The sequence below is a fragment of the Anopheles arabiensis genome, chromosome 2 (assembly GCF_016920715.1).
Source record: "Anopheles arabiensis isolate DONGOLA chromosome 2, AaraD3, whole genome shotgun sequence".
NCBI lineage: Eukaryota > Metazoa > Arthropoda > Insecta > Diptera > Culicidae > Anopheles > Anopheles arabiensis.
The window spans coordinates 53,127,697-53,151,137 of record NC_053517.1 but is presented as its reverse complement, the minus strand read 5'-3'; the positions used below and the strand labels follow the sequence as shown (position 1 = coordinate 53,151,137).

The window sequence follows — 23,441 nt, the reverse complement described above, 5'->3', positions numbered from 1 at the left end:
AACACTTTGGAAGGGCACACTGGTCACACGTTTAGCTGTGGCCGTGTGTTGCCAAGAAAGGAAGCTCAAAGAATCCTTTTGCTATTTGAGATAAATCCATTTGAGGGTGAGCTGACGTTGTTACAAGACCAAGCGTTTCTTTATTTATTTACAACGCTGGACCATTCATTTTGACTTGTAACCCCTAAAGCTCATCGACTTGACCTTTCACCACTTATTATACTTTATGAATAAAAAAGTCACTTAGTCTCAAACGCTTAAAACGTTCCAGTATAAAGAGTGATTAAATTTAATTAAGCCCTATTAATAAATCTTTTGTCAGAAATGTCTCACGGCATTGTCTGCTGCTGCTTTTCATCCTTCATTGTTCTTTATTAATAAATATTTAATCAAAGGTACGAAGAATGTCAATCATCCTTTCGGGCTATTTCGGGCTAAGCACAGTACAAACTAAAACAAAAACAAAAATACATTCACAGACAATGATATCAAATGGTTCACTACAATATAGCAACGTACTACGTAACATTTACACTGCCAGAATCGTCGATTCTTGTGCTTCTTTTCGGTCCTTCACATAAGCCCAAAACCAATTCAACAAACGCAGGTGATGCTAATAACTATCCAATTTTGATAACGCCGTTGTAGAGCAAAAAACAGCCTATTCAACCACGAAACAATCGCTTCAAAACCCGGTTTACGTCCTACAATGTTCCTGCGCTTCTCAGAACGATCTGTGACCAATTCCATTTGTGACTGTGGGAGTATTCTTCCCAGCGTGCTATCGTCGCTCAGGCGGCAAAATGAATTGAAATATTAGAAACGAAACGATTCGTTAACTCTACACATAGCATTTCTCCTTTTCTTCAACGTTTATTGAGCACCGGAAACATTGCGCAACAGCTGACTGTTGGAGTTTTATTAGATGATCAAGAATTTGAATTCCCTCTGTGGAAACATTCTGGGAAAGGATTCCGGATATTAGTTTCCAGGAGCCCACTGAAATTGATCCACCATGCGTACCGTCGGTGTTGAGTTGCGGAAGACTTTCAGTTTCAGTTTCTATCCAAAAAGTGCTCCTGTGCATTTGCTTTGGCTCATTTCATTTCCATGGCTTCCAACGACGAGGTTCTAGAGGAGGGGACATTTAATGGCCTTACCAGTTGCCGACGACTTTCGCAGTCAATGGGTTAGCCCGTAGCTAGTATAGCCCATCACCACGCTAAGATGGAGAAGATTATGTAACGGAAAATTCGAAAAATCGACATTACTTCCTCACCTACAAACGGCACAGCTGCAAAGTTGTGTGTATCGTTGTGATATGCCTGCTCCTTGCCGACCAATAAACCGTGCTCCTTGCGATGATCCACCACAACGATGACAACGATGCTCGCGGTGAGCCCGCCAGCCCGCCCATGGGACGCGCTGGGTACGAGCTAAATATGCCAGAAAAGATAAAACCCACTGGTGCGAAACAATTTCGACACAAATGTATGACATTCGCTACCATGTTCGACCCAATTGGAATCTCCCGTCGGGTATTGTGTGTTGGATGCGCGGGAGCACGAAAAAAAGTGCTTCCGTTTGGGCGTCCGTCTTCTTTACATCCCTCAGCGAACGTTTCAACTTTGCCCACCAAAAAGGGTTTGTCAGGAGGTCAAATTTTCCCTTGAAACGATTGGCCCAGTGGCTCAGGGGCAGCCATCATGAGTCGAACACGGTACCGGAGATTTTTGGAAAGTTTTGTTTTTTTTTCGAAAAACTTTCATTTTTTCACAATAATATTGTTTTTTGTTTTACATTCGCTTAGACAAGCCCGTGGCTGTTTTCTGGATGTTTTTGTTTGTGTGCTTTTGCAAACTTCCGGCGCAGTGACAGAATTTACAACAAAAAAAAACGATACGACAAATTGTTAAAACTGCTTTCACGAAACAGCATACACCATACAGTCACACATGTTTGGCGTTCGCTTTTGTTGTGTGTGTGTGTGCGTGTTCCGCTAATGTGTAGTAAAAGTTTTGCCCGCGAGGATTAAAATTCGGTACGAGCAGACATCGTTTTCCATCTTTCGATGATGTTTCAATTCCAAACGTCAACAACAAACTTTCGTTGCTACCGTTTGGCTGTGTAGCTGCCGAAATTCATTAGCATTGCAGGATTCTGTACCCATAGCATGTGGGTTTATTTTGGCCTGAAGCACGCTCAGCAAGCAAAAATGAGTGAAATTCGGCATTTTCTGCAAATTCCAAAATTACTGTCTCTGTAGCATAATGAAGTGTGGAACATATGTTCCCTAACTTTTGTAAGCAAGTGTTTATCATGGAAAATACTTAACAGCTTAAGTAACTTCTTTTTACCGACTTTATTTTGAGACTTAAATTAGTCCTTTTAGTTAACAACACTCAATAATAATTCCTTTTTCCTTTCCCACAGGTCGACGAATTCCGATTGCACTACCAAACACTGGCGCACTGTCCCGTAGAAGACACACGCTGTACATCCGTTCCGCCATAATTATATTCATTCTGTTCGCGTTCCTGCAGTTCCATGTGATAAACTATGGTAAGCATACACTTTGCAAGGAGGATTTACCGCACCACAAAGGGGGTATTCTTTGGCACAATCACCGTAAGTGTACTCATCCATCTGCTTTACTTTCCCGGTTTCTACGCAGACTCCTCCGACAGTGGATCCAGCGATAATGCCAACTATTCCACGGCAGCGATCCTGCAGATGGTGCCGCCGGTATTTCATAAGTATTTGACCGGAAAACCTCGCAACTCTACGCACGGTAAGCATTTGCTAGCACTGCCAACAGCGGAAACGTTGATTTGGAGGTCAAAAATGTTGGTGAAAGTATTTAACACTGTTGTGGTGGATTTCGTCGAACCTAGCCCCCTCACTTGCGCTTTGTGTTGCCAGTTAGTCTCTATGAACCCTTCGAAATAGTTTCAGTCCGCCTAGCAATGCCGGCTAGTAAAAACTACAGCTGCTAGATCGCACTAGATTGTTGATGAATCATTTATCATTCACTGTGCTTGCTAGTAGAAGCATCGCTTGCTCCAGCGGGCGAAAACAGGACGACCGGAGTTACTAATATTAATGGAATAACGTAAACTTTTACGATGTCGTTCCTGTCAGCAGTACACGGGTTGGGGGTGCACCGAAGCAGCACCAACACTCGTGCTGGTTTTTCAACAAGCGTTTGAGTGGGGGAGGGGGGTGATGAATAATTTCAGCTCGATAAGTTCGAACGACTCACCGGTTGCATGCTGTTAAATATTAAGCATCCATCAGCAACTCAATTACCATTCGGAAGACGCCTAATCCCCTGGAAGCTAGTTTTGTTTTACAACACTTATAGCACGAATTAATTATAAACAATCGTTGCAAAAGTTCAGTGTACAATGAGCTCCTCGTAGCTGAACGCTCGTCCTTGCTGCCTGTTCCACGTGCTTCCTTAAGCGAAGAAAATATTTATTTTCCACCTACTCCACCTATCTGGAGCAAATCTTGTATAGCAAAAAGTATAAGAAAAACAATCAATCTTATGCACATATTTTCATGGATGCTCTGAACAAAGATCTAAACCGTTTGGTGAAGCTTTCCTCAGATTATACTTTCCTTTCCTTCCAAAGCTACATTTGTTACAAAACAAAAAATAAGCTACCCGAGAAACCAAGTTTACGGTGCTATGCTTTTAGCTTTTACGTCTTTTGCCAACGGCAGAACGGTTTTTCGTGGGGTTGACTGCGAGTTGCATAATGGAACGGAAACTGAATTCTCTTTTCGTTTTCATTTCCTCCACTCGCCACTTGCATTTGTGCTAGCCGTGTTGGTGTTTATCCTGGAAGGAACAAAACTTTGATAAAGACCATAACACCATTTGCAAAGCGCTCGATAATGTGAGGAACGCGCAAAAATGCAACGAATTCAAACGAATTCTACAGAAAACTCGAACCCCGATGAATCGCAACGGCAAAGCAGGCCATTTCGTACTCACGGCACGAAAAAGTGTCACTTTTGACGGGAAACGTGTTTCGCTGTGCTGCGCCTTCTATTTTGGATTTGGTCTATTTTTTGTTCGCTTTTACCTCAAGGTGGAACAAAATTGATTTCTCATCAAATTCACGAATCGGAGGTAAAACTCAAAAAGCAGACACACTATTGGGCAGCACGTCTATGATGAAGTGTAAATCTTTCGTTTGGTAATATTAAACAACATAAAATACTGATAATCCACGTTTATTTGTTCTGTGTTTTATACTAGTTCCAGTGCATTTTATTTAAATTTGAAGATTTTAATTGTATTTTCTTCCCCTTTCTTTTCGATCGTATATTAGGTCAAAATGGTACACACTATGCTGGCGATGGGCCCAGGACGGCCAACATTAGCGACATCATGCGCATGATAAATCGCTACAACGACCTCCAGACTGTTCTCAACGAGGACATCTACGGTCCATTACAAAATGATTCTGTGATAATAGTAGTGCAGGTAAGCTCGGAAATTGAATGATATCGATAAGTATGGGGGGGATACTAGGTTAGGGTAGTGTGTTTGCTAAACGAATCTTCTAGCGTGTCGGTCGCTTGTGTCGGGAGCCTTTAACTGACACGCTGTTCAGTCGTAGCTCGTAGCTTCCGGTTGTGCGTTTTCCGATTACCATTAGCTGTTGCCGCTGTAGCTGTTGCACCCGCTGCGTGTCATCCCGGTCGTCGTTGTCGTCGTCGTCATCCGGCACATCGATCGATCTATCCCGACTCAACCGTCGACCGGATGAGGTAGACGTAGTGGTGGTGGTAATAGTGGTAGTGGTTAAAGAGGACGCAGTTCGTCCCGGTCGGAACCTGCCCAGAGTGCGCTGCTGTTCCAGTGACGCAATCTTTGCCGCTGTGCGTACTATAAACGCGCTGGTCAGCATGTCATAGGGTCGGATCTGCCAAATGTGCTGCGATGGGTAGTCCTGGTGGAGGCGGGTGATCCGGTTGCGTGCTGGATCACCGATGCGTATCCGTGGCCACCGTGGCTCGTGCTGCAAAGCTTCCGTCAGCAGGCTCCAATGATTGGCATAGTTTACGCTGGACCTAAGATGGATGTTAAAATCATGTGGACACTCCACCTGGTGCCGCACACCGATCCGACGTGACTCAGAACCGGGCAGCAGGGACTGCGGATGGCGAATACAATGCGTAAAGAGAGGATAGAATATATTCATTCGACCGATGACATGCGCTCAAAGCAATCAATTACGCCGTGAAACGTGCCACGGACGTCCATGACCGTCCCAGCGGAGATGAGAGATCGTAACAAAACCAAAAGCCACCCAGACTAGTTCCAACTTACTTCACTTACCAACACGGTGGGCCAGAACTTTCTGCGCGGAACTCGACTGCCCAGAAGCTTTCGAAGTATTAGCTCGCACAGGCTGAAAAGCGTGTCCGGTGTAGTGTGGGCGCTCCGAGGAATCCTGCCCATTCATAAACGTAACGCATGTAACGACAGAGGATGGGATAGGTAGTACTTTCTAGGCATTAATTTGCAACCAACGCGTGAAGGTGCACCGGTGCACCGAACGTCAGCGGCCAGTGTCGCGAGTGTTTAATGGCGCTCCTAGCATAAAGCTAAATTACCCCGCCAGTTGCAACAGTGCCCTCCACCGTCCAGATCTAGGCGGAATAAATAACTTCCATAATTGGTTCAGGTTATGCAAGCACAGGCACCTTCAGAGCCAGACGGGATACCAATTTTCCTGCCAGTACTTTTGCCTACGAGGTTATATTAGTCAAATGGTTTGAATGCAGGATGTTAAATGCAGGCGATAGTGTATAAGCTGCCAAGGTCGTGAGAATGATTGCAAAGTTGGCCACAGAGACGATGGAAATATTCAATTCGAATTTGAAAAAGCTTGCACATAAGCATTACAAGACAAACCGTGATCACTGTGAGTTGTGATAAATGAGTCAACCAAATGTTTGCTCTTGCCACAAACAACCCTTGAGTGGTTGAACAATCCTCCAATCCAATAGTTGGGTAATTAAATTCTTGCTGAAAACCAACCACACAAAATAGGATGTACATTGAATGCATGCTATGAAAAGGATGTAGGAAACTAGTGAAACCACAAACACATAATCTATTGCTCGTGGTTGCCAAGTAGTTAAATTCAAATTTCTGTTACATCTCACTTCACACTCACTTCTGAGGCCAGTAAATTTTACCAACACAAAACACACCCCGCAACATGAACATGACTGACCTGCGCCGGCTACCGTACCGCTTGCACTTTGGCTCGAAGCTAACCGGAAGTTTGAACTTAATCACATTCATTACACTATGCGGTTCACCACGTTACGATGCTGTTGCGTATCTGTTTCCAAACCGTACCGCTTTCACATCGTCCATTAATCGGGGAAGGTGGCCCACAATCGAAAGCACTTAAAAAATAAAAGCTTCCACCTGAACCGAAACCGAGTTCCGTACCACCGGTCGTTGCAAGCACCAGGCTCGAAATGAAATCGATTCGCGAGCTCCAACTTTTTTGACCTGTCAACGTCAACAGTATTCCCGTTGCTTCTCGTTTTGCTTTTTTTTGTTTTGTTTTTGAGCCTTTTAGTACTCCCGCTCTCATACATTGGCGGTTTTCGATGGATGGGTTATGGTTCGATGGTCGCTTTTTCAATAATAACCGTTCGTTTGGTTTACGACCAAGTCCGAACAAAAGCAGAGCAGTGCCCATACGGGACGGGCCTTTCACGATAAAAGCCGTACCCTACAACACACCGTTGCTTGTGTCATCCAGTGTTTCAGGCTGGCGAGGGAACTATTATAATTCCGGACGTCCTAAATATGTCCGTTTCATGTTTTCGCAAACTCACCTTCGCCGGGATGCTCGTATATTCCGCCCAAAGTTTGAGACATTGCAGTGGGATTGAGGTGTGGGGGGGGGAGTATTCATCATGGTAGGAGAGGAGGGCTTGGTATGAAGGGAAGATAGCTCACGGGATCTGATAATCGAAAGTTTATCGTTTGCGCCCCTTAATATTGGGGACGTTATTATAGGTCAGGATTTGGGGTGGTTCTAAAAGAATGGAGTGGAAGGCATGTGGGAATGATTTTTGAACCAACTCGATTCAACAACTCAGTCATTGTTGATTTGGATGGGTAAAAAACTTACAAGTTATAATTATCATAACTATCGAACTTGATTTACAATATACCATGACAGTTAGGAAGAATAATTTAATTTAGAAAAAAAACTCTTCTCTTTCGCCTTTGCGATCATTCCGACTGGGAATCGAATCCGGTCCCATTTACCCATTAGATGATCGAACCATTCCAAACGGATTTACGATTACACAGTATGACTAGCATTTAGTTCTATGCATATTAAAGTCTTGCTATAAAATTTTCATTTTCACGCCCATTTCGCTGCAAATAAAACAGGATCCCCGTCCCCCGTTGTACTGCTGTATGCTATTCCATTTTTTATGATTATTTTTCTAGCTTACTAGCTTATTCTACTGTAATAAAAAGAAAGAAAGCCGCTTGAAATGCTATCGCTAAGAATTTTCCGCCACAAGCTTTATTAGCTGAATGCAAATCAAATTCCTTCGTCAGCAAACGAAACCATGCCAATCCGTTCTGTCGCCCTCGGGAACAGAGACCGGGGCACCGGGCACAATCGGGTCGGATTACCGACGGCGCACAAGTGCCAGTGATTTTTGTGGTAGGTTAAGCTAAAAAGTTTCCCATCATCATCGTACCGCCGGGAAGCAATTTTCTTTCGGTTTCTTTTCGCCGTTCCAGTTTTTTTTTTTTTTTGCCCTGTTGGACCTGCTGGATCCGTTCGAAGCCTTTAAGCTACAAACAGCAGGAAGAACCGTTGGAAAGAAACAAAGAATATTCCAAAGTCACGAGCAATTTGTGGCAAAAAAGCCGGGAAAGCACACTTCGGGCGTGACTTTTGCTGACTTTTCTTATGCTTCACACAAACACGGTTGAGCGTGAAGGATAGTTGTTCGGGATTAAAAATCCCTGTCCCATGGCTGCAGTCAAAGGTTATTGTTAAATGCTGAATCGGGATTATCAAAACCGACTGGAGGCGATGGTTGCCCCATTTATGATTACCTAACGCCCGTTGGACGTACCTACCATCAGACGTAAAAAGAATAAAGAGGGAATGTGGTGCTGCCAAATCACCGTCATCGATGTTATGTATTGAATTCTTTTATTTTTCCATTATATATTGCTATTTATTTGTTTACACTACTGTTAAAGTTGCAGCTTCCAGGATCAAAAATAGTTTCTAGTAAAGTGGACACGGGGTCCTATTCGGGGGTTGAACCCATGACGGGCATCGTTCGAGTTGACGACTGTACCACACAGACCGACCCGCTTTAGTGTTTAGTGTTTAAAGTTAGTTTAATGTAATAATAAAGATTTAAAAAATACGTTTGACACTCTTATCATGATAAAATGCCTTTTTAAATGAAGTATGCGTTATTAAATTACAACTCCATGAAACGAGATAATGCATGAATCATTTCACCCAAAACTCTCAGTTCAAGGGGTTAAAGCTCCAATCCGCTGTGGGGGGTACTCTATTCATAGCAATGCAATAATTTATCACCATTTCTCGGCCATCGTGGAACCAATTAAGGACGACCACTGGCCCTGTAACCGATGTTGCAATATGATACAAGAGTAATATATACCCCTCTACAGCAGGCACACATGTACACGTGCTTCTACGGTAGTTCATTACTTTCGTAACGGTGACTCAATTATTTCTCCATTAAAGCGAAAGCCAAGCGACAATAATTAGGGGAAGGTAGGTAAAGACGGACACTGCGGGTAAGATGGACACTTCTCATAAATGCATGAAAAAGGTAATTTTCGAAAAAATCAACAATGTAGAATCCAAATTGAAGGTAAAACAACACATTTGAGAACATTTTTGGCATAATATATATAAAATTGATAAAATCCACGAACAAAACAAATTTTCAATCATGTGCACCCTTGTGGATCTAATTTGACTACTGCGGATCTTAAGCTCTACAACTTGTATTGTTTATATTTCCGGAAGTTTTATTTCATGAATGGGTTGTCGTGATCTTTAATGAAAAAACTGGCGAAAGAACTAGAGTGAAAGCAATACAAAATATTGTTTTCTGGTGGTTTAAACATCCTCACACCAAAGCGGGAAAGACGGACACTTTGTTGTAGGGAAAGATGGACACCGAGTTTATTGATTTATTTTACTTCTTATATCAATTGGTGATGAATAGATTTCTTCAAATACCTCAAATAAGGGTATTCCGAAGCTAAAAACCAATCAGTAACTAGAGAAAGTATTGAAATAAGCGAGAAATGAAACACCGGTCAAAATAGTAGCCATTCGTTGTACTATTACTCACTCGACGCAGATGAGGCGCTTCACAAAATCCAATATCTTGTCATGACTTGGACAACTTTAAGCAATAAAAATATGAGGCATTGATACGACATCGTTTAGGAATAGATGAGAGATTCTATGGGATTACAAATATCAAATGTTGAATTTTGACATGGTGGAAAATGGATTAAACTATTAACAAATCCCTTATAAATACTGGGGTCGTGGACTTTTCGCGAAGTAATTTCCTAAAAGGAAGTTCTAGACTTTTGTTCTGTAAGCTAGAGCAACGTCAGCTGTAAGTGCGCGATATGTCAATAATGCTTTAGATGCTGCATTCTACGATATATTACAAGCGCCGTTTACAATTCCTAAATTCATGGCTGAATGAATCGCCTTTGCAATAGGCCAAGAATTGGTTTATAAACGTACCAGGACGTGAAAAGCGATAGAATTTGTTAAAATATTGTAAAACTCTTCACTTTCTAACCTTTTCTACAGGTGTCCATCTTACCCTTCATGGTGTCCATCTTTCCCATATCAGGTGTCCGTCTTACCCGAACATTTCAAAACTACACGAAAAAAAAACATATTTTTCATTCATGAAAAAAACGCAAAAATCGATGGAAACTTAAAAGTTTTAAAACATTTTCTGATAAAACATGAGTGTAAGATAATGTATGCACATTTTCATGGTCGTTGCACTTATATATCCCTAGATTTTTACCATTTCCCTTAACGTGTCCGTCTTTACCTACCTTCCCCTACTTACTTTCATTGCGTACGGGGGCAGCCCATCCCATGCATCCTTCACAGTGTTTCAATTGCCGAAACGAGGCGAAAATAACCGGGCGCCTCCATCATATGAACACGTGACCTTTGTGGGAACGACCCAACTTTGTTGCAATGTTGTTTGGTAGTACGGGTAGATGTTGTGAAACTAGCTTTACGCACCAATTGCGGAACCATTGCCTGTTAGTATATCAAAGTACAATTAGTTCCATGGTTTTTTAGAGTTTGCTGCAAAAATTGCCCAAACACTTTTACCGAATTTCCAATCAATGGAGGTTAATAAAATGAACGTTTGCTTTTAATTACTTATGGAAACCATGATGTGATAGGATCTATAGCAAAACATTCCTTGTATGTGTGGGTAGCATTATAAGAGCTATTTGCATATCTACGATATTGAATAGAAAGTGCTCTATTTTACAGATAATATTAAATTGAGATTCGGTTTAAGTACAGTTTTGTTTATATTATTTGGATATTTTAGAACAATATGATATAAATAATGTTTGGTAAATATAGAGGTCCTAAAACATTGTTATATAACCAAATGAATTAATTGTTAATATTAATTTAATATAATATAATATAGCATAAATGTTCCTCAAATTGTTGCACAGTCGAGACTTTAAGTACATTAATCACTTATTTGTCTTTTCATTTTCTTCATAATTTGATTCAATCCGTGCACAGGTACACAAAAGAATAACATACTTGCGGCACTTAATCGTAAGTTTGGCCCAAGCGAGGGACATTTCACGCACGTTGCTCGTCTTCTCGCACGACTACTACGACGATGACATCAACGATCTGGTGCAGAGCATCGACTTTTGTAAAGTAATACAGGTACGTTCTTCCTTCCTCTCCCTCCACGCTAACCACCGGAACAATAATCGTGTTAATCCAGCGCATAAATTGATTGCTACTATCGTCCACCGGCCCCACCTTATCCTGCACACTCCAATGTACACGTGTGTGTCGTTTATTTTTTTCTCCTTTTGCTAGATATTCTATCCCTTCTCAATACAAACACATCCGACCGAGTTTCCCGGAGCGGATCCCGGCGACTGCCCGAGGGATATTAAAAAAGAACAGTAAGTCTTTCGCACATACATAGATCCTTCCACGTGGAATCGTGGCCATTGTCTGATGGCTTTTGCTTTCATTGTGCCACCATCCTTAGGGCGCTGCTGCGAAAGTGCAACAATGCACTCCATCCCGACCTGTACGGACACTACCGGGAGGCAAAGTTCACCCAAACCAAACACCACTGGTGGTGGAAGGCGAATCGAGTGTTTGACCAGCTGGAAGTCACCAAGTACCATACGGGTAGGCACGCCAACCGAGGCTACAAATGGGCCAACGAAAACAAAGAAGAAACACGGCTACATGCCCGAATAGAAGATGCAAGTGCACCCTCATCGGCAATATGGGCTCATACTCTCGTTTCTCGCTTCCAGGTATGATGGTGTTTCTGGAGGAGGACCACTACGTTGCCGAGGACTTCCTATACATTCTTGAACTTATGTTCCGAAAATCGCAGGACCTGTGTCCGAAGTGCAACATCCTATCCCTAGGCACATATCTGAAAACATTCAACTACTACACATACAACAAGAAGGTAATTTGATAGAATATTAAATGCTAGCAGAAGAATACTAGAGAGAGCGAGAGAGAATACACGGTACAACAAAGAAACCTTTTTCCACGTACACATACCGGCCCCAAAAAACTTTGCGCAATTGCATTAGAAGCAAGTTTTTGATCCAGCTTCGGTACGATTGTTCGAACGGCTCGACACATAGAACTTACACCAAATCGAATTCGGCAACACCGTCTTACGGAATCCACTTATTTCAAACCTTCACAAAGGCACAATCAAAGCAGATAAATATATTCCCCACACATATGTTGTCACACAGACAGGGACGAAATCCGAACGCACAGAATAGATATTCTGCTCCCCCTTTTGTTTCGTTGGCAGAAGTTATGTTATGTTTTCGAACCCTTGTTTTGTTAGCTGTGATTGGTTTATTTTCTTTATATCGATTTATTTACGCATCTTCAACACTAGTCACTCCATGAAGATAACATTAACATAAGCCTAAGTGCTACAGCAAGACTGGCGCTTGCTCATCGATTTCAAGTGATTGATTTTTGCCGTTTCATTCACCCAACTTTCTTGATGTGCTACATTTGATTTTTGTATTAAATAATAACTCAGAAATCGATCAGCAAGGCATGCACTCAAGGTCACTGGTTCCTAATTGTTCCAACGCCACTTTATCACAAACATACTACACACCATTTGCTTTGCCACTCACATTCTTAGATTGTTTTGATACACATAGATATCTCGACACACTCGCCATCTACACAATGCATTGCAACGGTTAATAATACGCCATAGTTTTAAAGGTACATACATACACTACGGTTCATTTGGAATATGTCGGCATTGTTGTTATAAACCACCTTTCTTGCCATGGATGTTAGATGTCCGTACACATTCCACCACATGCTGTCTTACACCACACAGTTGTTGTACCCACTTTGCCACACCTTCTCACACATACCCACACATTCACTGCTGCTGCTCTTTGATAAAAAGGATAACAAAAAGGCCATTAACTCTCCCTCTCTATATCTATTCGCAACAATCTGCCGTGTCACTAATGCGCGCTTCGTACCATCATCCAACGCCATCATGCTCATCAACACCGCGCTCATCAACCTCATCTACGCTCATCCTCATTTCATCCTCACCCACACACACACATGTCACACTGTGCCACTGTACCACCCCAGCGTACACAGCCCTATCGAGGTGGCTGGTACCCGGGCAATGCAGCTAAGGTGGGCACTGTGCGAGAGGGGCTGCAGGCTTCTGCTGCATTGCGCGAGCAAGGATCTTTCGGGTCGTTTGCGGGATCGTACAGTACGCTAAGCAGAAGTCAGTTAAAAGACGCCGCACGCCGCATTCGGGCAACGGTTGATGTCAGCACGTTGCTCGATCAGAACCAAAAGACCCTCCGCCGCTCGCCGCCAGATCTGCCCGCTTGGTACGATCGGCCGCAGGTCGCACTGATTGGACAGTCAGCAGCACACGTCAACGACATTTCTATCAATGCTAAACGTAACGGTTTTCTGAATCATCCTTCCAATTCACCGTCACGCCAACACAACAACAACAATCCCTGGCAACAATGGCGTCCGCTGCAGCATCAGCAGCAACAGAAGCTGCTGCAACAGCAGCGCCAACTGCAGCAACAGCAGCAGCTCATGCTTCAGAAACAACGCCAGCAGCAGCAACACCAGCAACAGCAGCAGCAGCAGCAGCAAGATCAACTATCACAACAACAATCGCTTCAGACCCAGGTCACTACTGAAAAGTATGCGTCTCAATCGCAGTGGGGATACCAGGTGCTACCAACCCTGTACTCGATCTATCAGAAGGTAGCGCCATCAATCAACTTGTTTGTACACCCTATTAAAGTTTTGATTGCCATTTCTAATGCTACACCTTCTACTACTGTCTTTATTTCTACTTTCACCGCTTGTTCTTGCCTTCTATTACTACTACTACTATTTCTACTATTCCTACTACTACTACTACTACTTTTACTGCTATCACTATAAAATGGCAAATTTTTAATAATTTGCTCAGCACATTGCTATGGTGCAACCAATCATTGAACGAATTGTTTCAATATAGTTTGATTTATTTTATAGAGTCGCTATAGATTTATTATTATGCTTAGTTGGTTTCTGTTGTATGATTTTGTTTTGTTTCTCAAAAGACTTTTTAGACTTTTTATAATACTAGTAGCGATTGAAGCTTTACTTCGTTTATTTTTAACATTATCCTTATTGTTTTAAGTTGTTTGCTGAAATAATAATTTTGATGTGCTTGCTTTTTCATTTGCTGGATCAGGCAACAGCTTATAACTTATTTTACTTCCACTACGTTTTATTTTACTTCTTGTCTATCTGAAGCTGTGCATGCAAAAATGAAGGATTTGCTTCATAAAATAATGTGAAAGTTTATGTACAAATTATTTGCAGTAATGCATGCTGTTTTATATGTCTGTGATGGGATATCTATTTAAAAAAAAAAACAACTTTCATTACATGATTTGATAGAGTGTAATAAAACGTGCAGTCAAAGCATGTTTACTACACGTTACATAGTCGGTTTATTAAATAAAAAAAAATTAAAGTAGTATCGTTGGAAATAAACAGCTGATTTAGAAACAGATTTGATTAACTTATCTAAAAAGCATTATCTAATAGCAGCGTATCGTGATCGAGTACCGCGCAAAATGAATTACGATAGCGCTATCAAATTAATAATACATTGCAAATAGGTGACTAAAGCGAGCAGCTATTTATTGTCGCTTATCAGCAGCATTGCATCGTGAGGATTAATCGAAACGGAAAGTGTCCCACCATTAACGTGTCTACAGTCCATGTTATCCATGCTCCTTTCATCGTCAATTTGTTCAACCGTTCGATATGGGACATCCTTTCAGTGCTTCAGTTTTTTTTACATTTTTTTTCTTGTATGTGTGCGTCGCCTTTTCTCGTACTCTCTGTATCACGTGAGCTCCATTCAGTATGTATGGAACCATGTTATTACTGTGTGTGCATCATGCAACTCACGCATCCATTGCGCGTCGCCACCGTACATTACCGCCGTTCATGCTGCGTATAGAACCTTGTATGTCAATGTTTAAATGTAGAGAGCACCATCAAAGCACCATTGCACAGCACGTACACTAACACAAAATTGGCATGCTATTTATCAAACTGCATTTCCTACCGTTTCCATTTTCACTGCCTCCTTGGTTCGCTGCTTAGCTAACCTCACCTTTGCGCTAACCTGTTTTGCGTTTTCAGTTACCATTCTTAAAATGTTCACTGTACATAAACGAAATCTTAACCCACCTTGCAAATGGATCATTACTGCACGTAGCTTAACGGGCATTGAATATGATTTATTTTTCATTCGTGTGCGTGTGTAGTAGGGGTTTTTTTTTGGCAAGCGGCCTTTGACTTTTAAAATATTTAATTAAGTGAAAAGTTTAATTTCCAGCTAAGTATGTTTGGATGTGTTCTTGTTTGTTCCTTTTTTCCTTGCTAGAGTGTGTTTGTATTTATATAATTTCCCTTGTACGTGTATGGTAAAACCACTGCTACGATTCAACATTATTCAACATTATGATCTTGTTCTATCAAATCGGTTATCAACGGTAAAGGTTATTAACAGTAAAATTAAAAGTAAAATCCGATTTGGGTGTACTTTTGCGTTACTTTCCGTTACGCTTGAGCCTTGAGCGCAATGCTGCTCACTGTTGCCGAGCGCGTTCTGGCGCTACTCGCCTTCTTACCACTCACATCACATTTTTCTTTCCCGCGCAGGTTGAAGTAACGCCCTGGATCAGCAGCAAGCACAACATGGGCATGGCATTCAACCGTACCACGTGGTATGAGATAGTACGCTGTGCGCGGCACTTTTGCGAGTACGACGACTACAACTGGGACTGGTCATTGCAGCACGTGTCACAGCAATGCCTCAAGCAGAAGCTGCACGTGATGGTGGTGAAAGGACCGCGTGTCTTTCACATTGGCGAATGGTTAGTGCCCGTCCTGCTACCATCTTCACTCTGCTAACCATCTTTGCTTCTCTGCTCTGCTTTCAGTGGCGTGCATCACAAAAAGAGCAACTGTGAATCGAACCAGGTGATCTCGAAAGTGCAACAGGTGCTGAAGGTAGCACGGAGCGCTCAGCAACTATTTCCCCGCTCGATTTCGCTCACGCAGACGAGCGTCATAAAGAAGACCAAGCTGCGCAAGGGCAACGGTGGCTGGGGCGATCAGCGCGATCATCAGCTGTGCTTCAACATGACCCTCGTTGGGCGGTAATGGTCCAGAGTGGCAGCAGCTCCGCCCTCCGAAGCGCCTAGTTCCGGGAGTAACACGCACATTCCTTGCTGTCCTTTGGGGCAATACTGGCGAGACACGCAATGCAACACTACAACGACGGTGGGAAGAATCGAAGAATCGTTACGCAAGGGAAGGAGTAGCAGCACTTACGTTGTAAGTAAGTAGTGCGCAAACCATTGCAAACCGAATGATGGACCGGAATGAGGCAAGACCAAAGTTACGTTTTAGGTTCGGGTTTGTTTTAGCGTATCGTTTCAACTAGCCAATTGTTCGAAATATTCACCTTTTGTTGCTACACATAGTAAGACAATGTGCAATGGTAATGTGGTAGATTTTATGAAACGTTACCAAAAAAGGCCAACTGAAGGTAGTAATAGGGTGTAGGTTTAGATTACGGTTAAGTAAAAAAAAAGAAAAGAAAAAAGACAGAACCTAAGACTTGCAAGAGCTAAAGTAAAGCTCTAACGTGCTGCTGTTGACGCGATGTTTCTTGTTGAAAAGTGTTATTTTATTTTACCTTCTTCTTGTTTTGCCCACGTTTGTGTACGATTGTTATTGAGTTTGTAGGAAAGCATTTTACCTAAGTATGCAATCACACAAAAGGTTGCGCGAGTAAACTGATAAATGGTCTCAATAGGCTCGAATAGATGCATCTCAACCCAACCGATGCCGCACTAGTCCTGGATGTTAGTGTCCTACTTGATTTGCTAGTTGGCCGCAGCTTTCCGGTAGCAACATTAATTTTATATAAAAATCAATTAGACGATGAGTTTGATTTGTGTTGAGCAACAGTAGTGGCGCAAATGATACATCCAACAGATTCGAATGTTACGGTTACTGTACACTTAACGTCTGCAGATAATGTTAATTGTTAGCATTGTCCCGCTGTCCCTGTTTTTGGCGATAGACCGATACGTGTAATGTTAGGTGTATTTGGTACGGAATACAATAAACTTTAAAGTGGACGGCACAGAAGTATAAATAAATAGAACGAATGTAAATACACTATTGGGTCTTTGGTTTTATGTTTCTTGATCATGACGGACAAAATTTCATTCCGCATTCAAAGCCAAAAATTGCGTCATGTAACACGACGCGAAATACATTTCATGCTTGAATACCAAAAACGTAACGGTTTACGCAAGCAAAATTCAAACTTCTTCGTTAAATCCGCACTACTGGTTCATCTTTGAAATAAATTGGTCAAAGTAGCTGTACCATAACAGTGGGACTGAGATTGCCTGCTGCGTGGCCATAATGAACTGTGTAAACAGCACATCTGGTCAAAGCACGCATCAAATGGCTACAGCAAACGTCACACACCAGTGACAGGCAGCGATTGAATGAAAACAAATTCGTTCGCATAACTCTCCGACTGGGAGCAAACAGTTTCGGCAGTGCAAGCTCTCGCGCAAAATTAGACCGTCGCAGAAAATCTACAGAGCTGAGGCAGCAACTTACTGTTGGCTAGTGCGTGTGTTTGTCTCTGTGTTGTTTTGGTGTGATTAATTAAAGCGAAAAAATGTCCTCATTTGCTGCACTCCGATTCGCTCCCCGGTTGCTCACCGGCAATGCCTCCCATCGGTTGGTGGCGGCGGCCACGCAGCGGAATTCCTACTTTACCTACTCGAACCAAATTTCGCAGCCGCTCGAGCGTGAGCCCAAGTACACCACGGCGGAGGAAGCCGTCAAAGTTATCAAATCAGGTAACGCACCGTTTATGTGTGTATGTGTGGATGTTTGTGCTTCGTGTGTGCGTTTTTAGGGGTAGTTTCACGGCCGCGGTGCCAAGAAACTCCTTCCATGGCGAATTCCATAGATACTGGACGATGAAGATGTTGATGACGATGATGATGACGATATTTGTACGTGTGTGTGTTGTGCTGTTCGAATGCTCGTGCCGAGAAACCAGAATAGAGCTAGCCGGATCCGTTCCCTCCGCGCACTCGACACAGGCAGCACAGCGAACGAGACGGCATACGTATGAAATTAATCGTGCGCCGTTACGCAATGCCGTGTTTATTTCGCCTACCATGATTTTGCACGCACAGCTTTCCCCTCGAACGTGCCCCCACGTGCCGTCTCTCCCGAAGCGAAAAAATTCACTTTCATCTAGCAATGCGTTACTGTGGGATGAATTTGGACTTCGTTAGGTCCCGTGTCACTGACCAATCGGCGACGGTGAGGCATACATAATCGTGCGGTGTACAAACTCTCCTGGCCTACTTAATGCTATCATCATCAGAGTACAAAGGCCACAGTTTACATTATTTTTCACTGTTCAACTACAGCTGCCCGTTCCTCCTTTGACCCTAAGCAGAACGCAATCAGGGGAGTAATAAAGGCACGTCGGTATGTGCCGCCTCTGGTGGAGTTTGTTCTCAGTTGGGAATGGTATAGCGCACACAACAACACACTTGATTAGCGATGCTTTTGGACTTTGAACATCGAGAGAGACGAGATGCGTCGATGGTAGAACAAATACATACATGGCGCTTGCTACGACAGTCATTTCTATTCTTCGATAGAACTGTTTACATTGAAGCTTGTTACACACCGTCATCGGTAGCAGTTGGATCGGTAGCACTCGAACCTCAAATAACTCCTAAAACTTTACGGTATCGTGTTTGAGCAAAGGTTTCGGATCAAAGATAGCCGTCCTTCTGCGCTCACGCATCACGATAAAACAGCCGTCCATTAACGTTCATTTGGCATCAAATGCCAAAACATCACCTCGGAGAGTGTTAACTCAAACGTGATTTGTGCTTCGGAGGTCCTAATTGCATGATAACTCAATTGGCGCAAATTTGCGGCACAAGTGTACCGGCTGGAAATATGAGCGATTTGTGCTTGTTTATCCAATTTGCATTACTATTTGCGCTCCGGAAGTGAGGCGACATCTGGCATGTTACCGCGATGTACAGGGGTAGCTAACTCTAGTAGAGTCTTTTCATAGACCAAGGTCGACCAAAAGCACGAAACAAAATAACGGCCGTACGTTTCTAGGTCAACTAGAGACACACTGTGTGTACGTTAAACAGACAGGGAATAGTTCCTTGCCCTTGACGCATCAAAACCGCGCCCTCGGGCAGTGATGTGGCTAGGAATAGCATCGCCACACAGATCATTATTACTCCCACCGTATATTGAAGCGATCCGGTTTTTAACCATTCCGGCTAAAGATGCAGAGAATGTGTGTGTTCTTCGAGTGTCGCGACTATAAAAAGAACAACACACCACAAACCAGTTTTTCCTTGCCGATGACGCGTTAGAATGCTGTCTGACGCACTGCTTTTGCTGAAATTGTCGAATCGAAGTTATTCGAAATGTGATAGCTTAAAATGGAGAAATAAGTGAACGGTCATTAGTGTTGTATAATTGGTAAAGTACCTTTGAAATTATTTCGTGAAAGCCTTTTCTTTAATTTAAACAGCAAATGTCATGCAACCCCAATATGCTTCGAACCATAAACTGCAGTCACATTGTAGACGTTTCGATATAAAATGGGCATAGCTGCTGGTGCATGTGTGGTTGTTGTGCGCACAGAACACACATACACTGCCAATCCACATGCCCTGTTGCTACCCCTTGTACGTTTGGAGCTGGCTACAAATGCTTAATTATGCAAAACCCTTTCCCCCTCGCTCTTCGCATGCTTCTCATCATCAAGCAACGTACCGGCGTTGCGACGGGTTACCGACACCGATCTAGAAGGCAAAAAGTCACATACGGTCGTACGAAAGATATTTCGAAACATGGCGTTCGGTTCTGTACAAATTCAAAGTTGCATATCTAAGTTGCTTGCCCACTTAACTGCAGTTTTTTATTATGCATCTAATGTGCCATCTAATTTTGCGCTTGATATCACGCTTCACCAGCACACGCAAGGACGCTTGCAATTTCATCCGGCACGTGCGTGTTTTGCTCGCGTATTAATGTGCTGGAAGAGAAATCGGAAAATATCCCAACAGAACAGATACTTCAATACTGTTTAAACTATAGCTCCTAATAGATAAAGCCCGCTCCTGCTTAAATGTGTTACTCACGACTGAGATAAGGCCAGGCGTTAGGTTTTTTTTTTCTTCTATTTCATGGACAAGGACGGATAGCACGTAATCCGTAGGAAGAAGGTCAATCTTATTTCTACTTTTCGCCGTTTGTTGAACTCTTCCTGTCAGGGTCTAAGATAGTCTGTTTTCTAGAATAATGTTTGCCCGTTAGCATGTGCGGGTTGTACTGCACTGTCTAACTTTACTGCTCACTGGTTGGAGGGGAGCAATTTAAAGCGAGTGATAAGATACGGCCTATCCACTGTGCAAAGCAGCCATTGGTCTATGATGTTCTAAGATTATATGGTTGTGACTAGACTCTACGTTCGAAATGTACGAAAACATGTGTTCTCGGAGACTTTCACAATTTTTTTCCGATATTCCGATTCAAAATGTCAATTGTCTGAGCAAAACGTTTGCTCTGAGTGTCTGAATAATGTAAGGTTGATTTGTAAAATAGAGGAAACGCTTCATTTTACATGTCATGGTAATATCGATAACTGTTTTCCTACTTCTAGGGGACATTGTGTTCGCGCAGGGTGCAGCGGCCACCCCGGTCCATCTGCTCGATGCGATGACCAAGCACGGCATGGAGAACAATCTGCGCGACATCACCGTGACGCACATGCACACCGAAGGGCCGGCTTCGTACTGCAAACCCGAGTGCAAGGACGTGTTCCGCTCGAAGTCACTGTTCATGGGCGGCAACGTGCGGGCAGCCGTGGCCGATGGTCGCGGTGATGCGGTCCCGATCTTCCTGCACGAAATTCCGCTGCTGTTCCGGCGCAAGCTCATCCAGCCGGATGTGGCAATCGTGTCGGTGTCGCCCCCGGACAACCACGGCTACTGCACGCTCGGCACCAGCGTGGACTGTGTGCGTGCGGCGCTGGAAAACTCGAAAGTCATCATCGCCCAGGTGAACAAGCAGATGCCGCGCACGTTCGGTGACGGTATCATTCACCAGTCGCATTTCGATTACGCAGTCAATGTGGATATCCCGCTTCCCGAGCACGGTGGGCACGCAATGTCGGATGTCGAGACCAAAATCGGCCAACTGATCGCGGAGAATCTGGTCGAGGATGGTGCCACGCTGCAGATGGGCATCGGCAACATTCCGGACGCAGTACTGAACGCACTGCACAACCACAAGGATCTGGGTATCCATTCAGAGATGTTTGCCGGCGGTGTGGTCGACCTGGTGCGCAAAGGTTGCGTCACCAACGACAAGAAAACGTTCCATCGGGGTCGTATCGTCGGTTCGTTCCTGATCGGCACCAAGAAGCTGTACGACTTCGTGGACAATAATCCGTTCATTGGTAAGCGAGATAGAGATTGTTGCAGGAGTGTTGTAGGTAAAGAAGGGTATGACATTCGGTTTTGCATTGTCCATCGTACGTACAGAAATGTTGGAGATCAACTACGTCAACAATGTTGGCATTATCTCGCGCAACCCCAAGATGACGGCCATCAACTCGGCCATCGAGGTCGATCTCACCGGGCAGGTGTGTGCGGATTCGATCGGCACGCGCATGTACTCCGGCTTCGGCGGACAGGTAGACTTTATCCGCGGTGCGGCCGAAGGATTCGATGGCAAGGGCAAACCAATCATTGCGCTACCGTCCGTCACGAACAAGGGCCAGAGTAAAATTTCGCCCATTCTCAAACCTGGTAAGTATCGTCAATGCAACCGGCGACGCGAATGTGAGAAGGTGACTTAATGCGACGTATGTTCTTTTTTTTCATCCAGGTGCCGGTGTGGTAACCTCCCGAGCTCATGTCCATTACGTCGTCACTGAGTACGGCATTGCTAACCTGTTCGGGCGCAGCTTGCGCCAACGTGCTTACGCATTGATTCAGATTGCGCATCCCGACCATCGCGAGGCGCTCGAGAAGGCTGCCTTCGAGCGTCTGAAAACGATGCCAACGCCGAATTAAGAACGTCGTTGTCGTATCACAAACGCCCAAATACACAGCGACTACAAAAACGCGCAGGCCTTCCGAACGCAAGCAACAACAACAGCAACAACAAGAGAACAAAACAAGACGAACAAATTCAAAGCACATGCCATTTCGTCGCCATGGGAACACGTAACATGATCGGTCGTTCAAAAGCAATGGATTCGTTGAATTCAAACAAACACAAATCGACTCAAGCCCGTGGTTTCGTGCGAGATTAATGTCGTGTTCGACACGTTTACAAAGCAAGATATAAAAAAAAAAAACAAACAACGATCCTTTATTCGGGGTTTGGATCTAGAATTCACCCGATTGATAATTCCTGCTGGATATGAATTGTGTTTTAACGTGTTTTTGTTGTTTTTTTTTGTAATAATATGTTTAATCATTCGTGCGTAACGCTCCGTGATGTTTTTTCGGCATTCTAGCATTTTGGAGCCAATGAGGTTGTAAATTTCGTTGGACAAACCAAAACTCCAGAGATAGAAGAAAAACAAAATAACTCCTTTTCGCAACGCTAAGCAAAATCACCAAATAAAAGCAATTTAATTTAAAAACATTACTGTAAAACGAAACCTAATTGGCGATAAACGGGAATGGTGGGGGACGATCGTGCAGCCAAATGCTTCAGTTGTATTACAAATTGTTTACACACCGCAATGCCTGGGATAAAACATAGAAAGCAAAACTGCCAACAGCAAAACTTTACAGACCACACATGTCACACATGATCTTTCATAGACTAAATAGATGAAATGGTAATAGAAGTTATAAAACTCACTTTCACTTATTGCTTTTTTATCAAATTGGTCTGCGCAGTGAGTTTGCGCGCAGCGTGTAGCATTAGCGTTCTAGAAAGCAATTCACTATTGTTCTAGTAGGCTCTGGAGAATCCGACAATTCGAAGTTCAATGCAAACAAGTGTGTGTTTGCTTAGTAGAGAGCAAGGGTAGATTGTTAGAAACAGCAACAAACTAATATTAGCATCAAACGAACTATCTCACACCATGGCACCTCCAGTGCTTTATAGCCTACAAAACCGAAGCGAGAAGGGGCAGGACGAAAGACGAATGGCATTTTTTACAAAACCACGCAAGCGGGAATCACAATCACGCATTGAAGTTAATCATCTTTAGATCAACAAAAGAGCGTTACTCTTAAATGTAAACAAATCACAAAAAACGAGTTACTCGAAACCTCAAAATCAGCTTTGAAAATAAAAAGTTATCCTAGTAATACGAAACGGAAGTTCAAGTTTTCTAGTAGGTACAAACATTGACGTTCGATCATCCTTCGTAGA

The 23,441-nt window shown here is 43.2% G+C and overlaps 3 protein-coding genes across 13 annotated transcripts in view; 2 read left to right on the top strand and 1 right to left on the bottom strand.

Moving 5' to 3' along the window:
* Positions 1–17,144, top strand: part of LOC120893380 (alpha-1,6-mannosyl-glycoprotein 2-beta-N-acetylglucosaminyltransferase) — a 40,211-nt gene extending 23,067 nt beyond the window's left edge. For 8 of the 10 annotated variants that reach the window (XM_040295210.1, XM_040295208.1, XM_040295211.1 and 5 more), the window contains 10 exons: positions 2,434–2,562; positions 2,675–2,791; positions 4,344–4,498; positions 10,884–11,036; positions 11,196–11,284; positions 11,374–11,519; positions 11,651–11,811; positions 13,413–13,646; positions 15,612–15,826; positions 15,893–17,144. In XM_040295210.1, coding sequence (XP_040151144.1) covers positions 2,434–2,562; positions 2,675–2,791; positions 4,344–4,498; positions 10,884–11,036; positions 11,196–11,284; positions 11,374–11,519; positions 11,651–11,811; positions 13,413–13,646; positions 15,612–15,826; positions 15,893–16,115 — 1,622 coding nt within the window. In that variant the 3' untranslated portion in view covers positions 16,116–17,144. Of the gene's footprint in view, positions 1–2,433; positions 2,563–2,674; positions 2,792–4,051; positions 4,209–4,343; positions 4,499–10,883; positions 11,037–11,195; positions 11,285–11,373; positions 11,520–11,650; positions 11,812–13,412; positions 13,647–15,611; positions 15,827–15,892 lie in introns of those variants that run through there. The other 2 variants (XM_040295215.1, XM_040295217.1) reach the window with 2 other exon arrangements.
* On the bottom strand, positions 4,230–6,699 carry LOC120893382. 2 transcript variants are annotated; one of them, XM_040295218.1, is made up of 3 exons: positions 6,261–6,699; positions 5,348–5,471; positions 4,230–5,171 (listed from the first exon to the last, which is right to left on the bottom strand). In XM_040295218.1, the coding sequence occupies exons 1-3, from the start codon at positions 6,329–6,331 to the stop codon at positions 4,578–4,580; spliced, it is 789 nt and encodes a 262-aa protein (XP_040151152.1). In that variant the 5' UTR covers positions 6,332–6,699; the 3' UTR covers positions 4,230–4,577. The 2 variants fall into 2 exon arrangements, with proteins under 2 accessions (XP_040151152.1, XP_040151153.1); XM_040295219.1 differs by having other exon boundaries at positions 5,357–5,471.
* Positions 17,145–17,444: 300 nt separating the features above from the next.
* On the top strand, positions 17,445–23,384 carry LOC120904497 (4-hydroxybutyrate coenzyme A transferase). The gene is made up of 4 exons (XM_040314563.1): positions 17,445–17,842; positions 20,704–21,501; positions 21,587–21,853; positions 21,933–23,384. The coding sequence occupies exons 1-4, from the start codon at positions 17,659–17,661 to the stop codon at positions 22,118–22,120; spliced, it is 1,437 nt and encodes a 478-aa protein (XP_040170497.1). The 5' UTR covers positions 17,445–17,658; the 3' UTR covers positions 22,121–23,384.
* The last annotated feature ends 57 nt before the right edge of the window (positions 23,385–23,441 follow it).